The sequence below is a fragment of the Mustela nigripes genome, chromosome X, assembly GCF_022355385.1.
Source record: "Mustela nigripes isolate SB6536 chromosome X, MUSNIG.SB6536, whole genome shotgun sequence".
NCBI lineage: Eukaryota > Metazoa > Chordata > Mammalia > Carnivora > Mustelidae > Mustela > Mustela nigripes.
In genome coordinates, this window is record NC_081575.1 from 90,462,299 (window position 1) to 90,470,345 (window position 8,047).

The window sequence follows — 8,047 nt, forward strand, 5'->3', positions numbered from 1 at the left end:
AAAACTCAATTGTCAAGCCAAATCACCCAACTTAAATTCAACAAACTCCCACCTCATATACTAGGAGCTTCCAATCAGCCTTTTCATGCTCCACTCTTAAACAAATACGGAACAAAGACCAAAAGTTGATCAGAAATTGGAAGTAATACTCGAGAAAACAGAGATGTTTGAAGGAAACAATACAGAAAAAGCAAACTTAAAAAATCATTAATGTTGCCAGATGGATTATAAAAAGAGATTACATTTTTGAAACAAGAGGCTAGGAAAAGGAATATTCAGATCTCAAGGAGGAGCTCCTAGAAATCAACATATAAACCAATGACAAATGCAAGACCAGGCAAAATCAAGTGTGAGAGATGTCCCATAAAGTAGAGCCAAAAAGATGAAGAGCTTGGGGCGCCTGGCTGGCTCAGTCGGTGAACCACATGATCCCTGATCTTGGGGTTGTGAGTCTGAGCCCCATGGTGGGTATAGAGATTACTTAAAAAAATAAAATTTTAAGTAAAAGACGAAGAGGTAAAAAATAGGAAAGAAAATTAAGAGAATCTAAGAGGTGAAATATTGAAAGGGAGAATAGGGAAAATGAAAGGAAAGTGTAATAAAAAAATTTTTCAAGAAAATTTCCCCAAACTGAAAGACCTCCGTTACCAGATTGAAAGGCTCTACAGGAAAGAAATACAAATAAACATATAGCAAGACATATTCTGATGCAATTTCAGAGCACCAAAAAACAAGAAAGAGTTTCCAAAAGCTTTCAGAGAAGGAAAAGCAGAATTTAAGTAGAATTAGAATAAGATTTGATTTCACAGAAGTAACAAGAGCAAGAACACTGGGAGGGGAGGAGACAGCAACATTTTGAGGGTAAATAGTTTACAGCTAGAATTCTATACTCAGCCAAACTATAAAATTAAGTACCAGAGCAAGATAAGATTTTCACACCTGCAAGACCTCAAAATATTAACCCACCCTGCATCCTTTTCCAGAAAGTTACTAGAAGATTTGCTCCACCAAAATGAAAGAACAAACCAAGAAAGAGAAAAACAGGATATATAGGAAATTGAGGATCCAACATAAAAGGAGACCAGATTCCCCAGGATGAAGGTAAAGGGAGATTAAAATGATGTTGGCTCTTTCAAAGGCCCAAGGAACACTAGTCCAAACTGAAGGTCAGAATGCTCTAGAAGAAAATGTCTCCAATGGGAACGGATAGGATTCATGAAGTGTTTGAATATACGAAATGAAGATACACAGCTCTTGGGGAAAGTGGGAGGATAAATTAGGGGCAAACATGGAAAAGGACATAAGCAAAGGATATAAAATGAGGCAGTTTTTAACTCCAGGGAAAACAAAAAGCTGTGCAAGCAATCATAATATACACACTAAGTGGCTCAGCTGTGAGTAGGCTTACCTAGTGAGTAGGCTTATAGTAATGTAACCACTGGTGCTCTAACCAGAATGATATATGATAATAATCAATGATATATTGGGGTCTACCAAAATATGGAAAGGATGTGGGAGAGCTAAATCTTCGTCTTCCTTAGGGGAAGACAATATATAATACCTAATACCAAAAAGCTGAGAAGTAGTAGAATGAGGGTATTACTTAAAAATGAAGCAGCACCTAGCAAAAGTTGGTAAACATTCTATTGAGACACCTGGCATATAAAAACCATTTAATGAATGTTTACTGAGTTACCATAATATGTAAAATAGTTAGCATAAGCTTTAGTATGTGCCAAGATTCAAACACTTGGTAAATGTTGGGGAATGCTCTTTAAGATATTTTTCTTCTCTATTTAACCCAAAGAACTAAACTTTCTGGATAACAAAAAGAAAAAGAAAAACATTTTGACTATTATTCTTTTAAATCCTCCCCAAGAAAGGCTGATGATGCTTACTAAATGAAAAAAAAAATCACTCATATTTTTCAATAAGAGAATTTGATAGCACTAGTGATGAGCTAATTAGGTCCTTGGATATTCAAAGAAGAAATCAAATCCAATATATGCTGGAATGAAGCAAAGGATATTTCTCTTCACACATTATTTAGTGGATTTAGATGCAATTAATTTAGAACTCACATGAGTGTCTAAAATGCATTACAAATTACAAATCAAAACAGAATTTACCTAATAAGTGGTATATTTATAAAGTTGTCCTGGTTGTTGTTGAAATAATTATTTGTTGTGAAGAACAGATATTTTGCTTTGTATTAGGATAAAATAGATATATTTTTTATTCAAGTTTAACAAATTAAATTCCAATTCCAGCTTTAGATTTTAGATAACTAAAATTTCTGGCAAACTAGCTGATCATAAAAATATAGTAACTGAACTACCATTAGGATAAGCAATTCTTTATAAAGTCCTCTATCCCATGTTTGTATACACCAATGTCAGGAACACATATATTAGTCACCGCAAATAGACGGAAAAGAACACTGTTTTTAAAAGCCTCCCGATTAAGGTAAATTGAAATAAATAAATGAGCCCAAGAGTAGTCAATAAAATTTCCTTTATTCATTCATTCATTAGTAAATACTTCCTGGGTAAACCTATTAAGTGCCAGGCACTGTTTGCTAGTCTTTGAAGCATAGAGTAACTTACTCCTAGGTGTGTTTTTTTTTTTTCTCCTCTTCTATAAATCTGAAAATGAAACACATAAATCAGGGAAAATAAAGGATCCATTTACCTAGCATTCAGGAGATGTCACGTACTGGAAGACAAATCATCTTATCCATTTAGACACTATTATATAAAGAACTACCCACTTTTCTTCTTCAAAAAAGAATTACAGTATACCACAGAGATTGTTTTTCTTCTCACTTGGGATTGTGTTCAGTATGTTCTGGCATGGTGGTTGCAAACACCAGTAAACATGGTTTTTAAAACACTTAGTTTTGCATAAGGCTCTATTTTTCTTCATAGGATTATGTCAAGTCTGATAGTGTAGACATTGCTGGCACTGTTGACATATGGAGCCAGAAAATCTTTGCTGTGAGGACCTGTCCTATGCTTTATAGGTCGTTTAGCAGCACCTGGGGCCTCTACCCCCAGATGCCAATAGCACTCTATCCCCAGCTGGGACTCAAAAGGTCTCCAGACATCGCCAAATGTCAGGAGATGGGTGGGCAATAAGGTCACCTGTTGAGAACCACTGCTTTAGCGGAACACCTGGGAAGGGGAGAGTGATTGTAGACAGAAGAGGAGACCAGATAAAACAAAGGTCTATTCGCTAACATTAGGCTTCTGCTTTAGCCAACGCTCAGGTACATTCACCTCTTGATGTTACTGGTCTACTACCATTTTTTATTTTATTTTTTTATTTTTAAATGTTTTTGCATTTATTTTTTTTTAATTTTCAGCATAACAGTATTCATTCTTTTTTCACCATACCCAGTGCTCCATGCAATCCGTGCCCTCTATAATACCCACCACCTGGCTCCCCCACCCCCCCCCCCCCCCCCCCCCAACCCCCCTCATTTTTTTTCAGAGTCCATAGTCTTTCATGGTTCACCTCCCCTTCCAATTTCCCCCAACTCCCTTCTCCTCTCTAACTCCCCTTGTCCTCCATGCTATTTGTTATGCTCCACAAATAAGTGAAATAAGTCAAGCAGAGAGAGTCAATTATCATATGGTCTACTACCATTTTAAGCTCAAATGTCTTCTGGTCCTAAGTCTAAACTGAAGGAAGGGAAGAGAGGTATTCCTGTTAAAACAATTCAAAAAGAATGCAAAGGAAACAATTCGGTTTAATCTTTTCTACATCTTCCACTTAAAATAACACCAAGGTCATCTTTTTTGTTAGTTACCTAACCTAAGACCAGAAGTTTTGACAGATATTAGAGTACCTATGTGCCAGACATAGTTCTAGGTGCTAGAAAAAGATAAATTTCTCAATTGTATTTACTGAATTGATAAATCACTCTAATAAATGGCATTTTCTTCATGATCTTGGGTTTGGCAACAGATTCCTAGATATGACACTAAAAACATAAGCAACACAAGAAAAATAGGTAAACTGGACTTTATCAAAATAAGCTTTTATACTTCAAAAGACACCATCAAGAAAGTGAAAAGGCAACACACAGGAGAAAATATTTGCAAATGATATATCCAATAAGAGTCTTGAATCAAGAATATATAAAGGACACTTGCAACTCAATAATAAATAACCCAAATAAAAAATGAGCAAAGGCTATCAATAGACATTTCTACAAGAAAGATATACAAATGACCAAGAAGCACATAAAAAGATGCTTAACATCATTAATCACCAGGGAAATTCAACTCAAAACCACAATAAGACACCTATGCGGATGATCAGAATCACAGTCATATACTAACAAATGTTGGCGACAATGTGGGAAAATCAAAACCCCCATACACGACTGGGTTGGGGGAGGTAATAAAAGATGGTGCAGTCACTATGGAAAACACGATGGCAGGTCTTCAAAAAATTAGACATAGAGTTAATATATGCCCCAGCAATTCCCTGCAAACTGAAAATACACGTTCACACAAGCACTTGTACACAAACATTTATAGCGGCATTATTCACAATATCCAAAAGGTAGGAACAACTCTAATGCCCATCAATGGAGAAACAGATGAAGGAATGTGATATAGTCATACAACAGAGTATTATTTGGCAATAAAAAGGAACATGGAGGGGTCTTGAAAATATTACATTAAGTGGAAGAAACCATTCACAAAAGACCACATACTACATGACTTATATGAAATGTCCAGTACAGGGAAATCTACAGAGATCCAGAAAGTAGATCAGTGATTGCTTAGGGAGAGGAGAGTGGGGTATGATAGCTAAATGGTATGGAGTTTCCTTTTTAGGTAATGAAAATGTTCTAAAATTGACGAGGGTGATGGTTGCACGTATCTGTGAATATACTAAAAACCACTGAATTGTACATTCTTCAAAGTATGAATTATATGGTATATGAATTATATTTCAGTGAAGTTGTTCAAAAAAAAAGCAACCAGCATTTAAAGTACAATAGAGGGGCGCCTGGGGGGCTCAGGTCATGGTCCCAGGATCCTGGGATGCAGCCCAGCCTCAGCCTTGGGGGGGGAGGGGCACGGTGCTCGGGCTTCCTGCTCAGCAGAAAGCCTGCTTCTCCCTTTCCCAGTCCCCCTACTTGTGTTCCCTCTCTTGCTGTCTCTCTGTCAAATAAATAAATAAAATCTTTTTTTTTTAAAGTACAATGGAAAACAGGACATTTGGACAACACTTTATTAATGAGAATATCTTATTTAAAATACCCTCAAATCGGGAGAGATCTCATTCCTTTGGTTATGAATGATTATTGAATGCTAAACTGCTGAAAATGCTCCGGGTCAACATTTTATTTAAATTATAAAAAGCTTAGAACACAGGCATCAAGAACTTCAGAGGACATAAAATGCAGTGCTTGTTTAAGATGTATTAGGGGACATTAAGTAATTATATGCACCGGGTGGGGGCGGGAGGTAAGCAAGAAGAGCTAAAGAGATGAAAAGCCTCTGCCTAGAAGACTCCCTTCTTCACCAGCCTGCAGTGATGCTATAAGAACACTCCACATATACTGTAAATCTTATTTTTCAGGAAGCTAAAAATAATCACCCATATGATTTACTCCAGTAACAAATAGGAAGTCAAGTAAATACTAAAGTGCCACACAGAGATTTAAGGAAATAAACCAAAAAAAAAAAAAAAAAAAAAAAAAAAAAACCCAAACAAAAACAAAAAAAAAACAAACAAAAAAAAAAAAAAAAAAAAAAAAAAAAACCTCAACCAGTTCCCAAGAATGGCTACTGGAAAGTTTCAGCAAAAAATGTTCAACCTGTGTCATTTTCAATCCAAATAAAGTCCGTTTCTGTGTCTGCCTTGGGTGATATACTCAATTAATCTAATCCTATCTCACTGCAGAGCTCTTGGAATATCTAGTCCCCAGAGCCCACAGTCCCCCCGACCTGAAGAATCACCACCAACACCAATGACAAGGAAATGCCAGCGGGGGTGGGGGGGTGCGTGCATTAGAGATTTTTTTTTTCCATCCTTAATAAATCTCAGCTCCTGCTTTGGTCATTACAAACAGCTGGTCATCATTTCAAACAGCCTAGTTCACCATCAACCCAGGTCTGGGTTCCTCGTACAGTACTGTGCTCGGTTTCAAGCCAAAATTAGGCCTAATTGTGGGGGGGGGGGGGGGGCACAGACAAAAACAACCAAAGGAGGGATTCGCTTTTTCTACAGAGCCTCAGGTTTCAAAATGACTGCCTTGAAAGGTGAAATGACCCAAATTATTGTGTGTGTGAGGGGGGGGGGGGCGTTGATAACAGACATTCTCCTGCAAGATAGCTGTGGCTTGATGTGGAAATGGGGAACTTGGGTATAGGGTTTCTACATGGAAAGAGAAACAACAGGAAACGGTCTTTAGGTATCACCCACCCCTCGAAGTGAATCACTGCAGTGTCAGCCCTGCACTGATGCCACGAATTGCCAAACAGGATGAGGTAAGGCACAAGCCTTGGCCCCCCCCTCCAGCTACCCCCGCGCGCGGAAGGGCGCATCCCTCCGCGAGGTGCACCACGCAGCCCCCCGAGGCCTCAGCTGAGGGGTTGACGTCACCCTTCTGCATTGAGCTTCAAGGACTGGGAGCAGCACTGGTTAGATGGGGAGTAGAGTTGGGGCGCTATTGCTGTCACCAAGTGGCGGGGGTCTTCCCCCAGGACTCTGCGGATTGGGTTCGTGCAATAACAGAAAGACCAGATGAAGAGTGGAGGGGTGGAAGAGAGTGGGAAAAGGGTCATAAGACCCACCTCCTGGATCCCCGGGGCAGCTCAAAGATGCCCCTAGTTTATGTAAGACCCTTTCCCTCCAGTGCGTCTCCGCGCGACGGCAGCTCCCTCTCCCCATCAGTGCACTTGGGGGGCTCTGGTCGCCCTTGCCCAGCCAGGCAGGCAGGCACAGGGCTCCTCGCACCTCCCTCTCACAGCCCCGCGGGGTTGGGAATAACCGGGAATCTGGGATCAAACCCAGTGCTCCCGCGCCCTTCTCCCCGCCGGGTTAGCTCCTAGAGGCACCGCGAACAGGCTGGTAAGGGAGGTCGGGGAGGGGTGTCCAGAGAAGGAAACAGAGGAATAAACCCACAACTTTCCCTAGAGGCTGACCCTATCCCGCGAGCTTAAAAAAATAAATCAGTGTATTAAAACAAATTTGGGAAAGGTCGACATCCTGCAGTCACCGCCACCACGCAGCCCCTTGCAGGCTGCACCGGGTGGGGTCTAGAGTCCGAGCAGCTCCAAGCTTGCACCCCGCCATCCTGCAGCCCCAGCCCAGCCCCCTGAGCCTATCTCCTTAAGGAGGGAACAAGATGAGATTTTTGGTTTGGGTTTTTTGCCCCCTCTTCCTTTCTCCGAGCATCACTACAGGGATTGACGGCCGGAGGCCCGGCCACCCGCCCGGCGTGGCCACTCACCCAGAAGACGAAGGAGTAGATGATGAGGAGGGTTTTGAGACAGGTTATCACAGGTTTGGTCTCCATTCTCCTCGATGCCATACTACAGAGCTCCGGCGGCGGCGGCGGCGGCGGCGGGCGGCGGGCGGGCGCGCGGGAGGGGGGAGGAGGCGGGGCGGGGCGGGGCGGGAGCGCGTGCCGCGAGAGGCCCCGTGCGCGCGCAGATGAGGCGGTGCGCGTGCGTGAGCGCGCACTCCGCAGGGCACCGATTTAAGGAGTCGGGCGGGCAGCGACTGCGCATGCTGAGAAGGCCGCCCGCGCCGGCACGCCCGCGCAGGCTCAGACCCCCAGGCCAAGAGCCGGGCAGGGCCGCGGGGAGGGAGTGGAAGAACCTGGGGCGGGGTCGGAGGTCAGCTCAGCCTCTTCCAGGCGGCCCTTGGCACGTAAGTTTCTGCTTGATGCACAGTAGGGCTTTACATTTGCAGGGCTGTCTGCACCTGGCGACAGGAGCTTTATTGGTATCCCCGAAAAGCAGTCACGTTTCTGCATTTAGGCGCCCAACCAGCCCTTCTCAGATGGAAGTGGCCCAGT

The 8,047-nt window shown here is 42.2% G+C and overlaps 1 protein-coding gene across 1 annotated transcript in view; it reads right to left on the minus strand.

The window, feature by feature from the left end:
- Positions 1–7,610, minus strand: part of TSPAN7 (tetraspanin 7) — a 120,924-nt gene extending 113,314 nt beyond the window's left edge. Inside the window, exon 1 of the mRNA XM_059385359.1 lies at positions 7,478–7,610. Within this exon, the coding sequence (XP_059241342.1) occupies positions 7,478–7,558 (81 nt within the window). The 5' untranslated portion in view covers positions 7,559–7,610. The remainder of the gene's footprint in view (positions 1–7,477) is intronic.
- Positions 7,611–8,047: the final 437 nt, after the last annotated feature.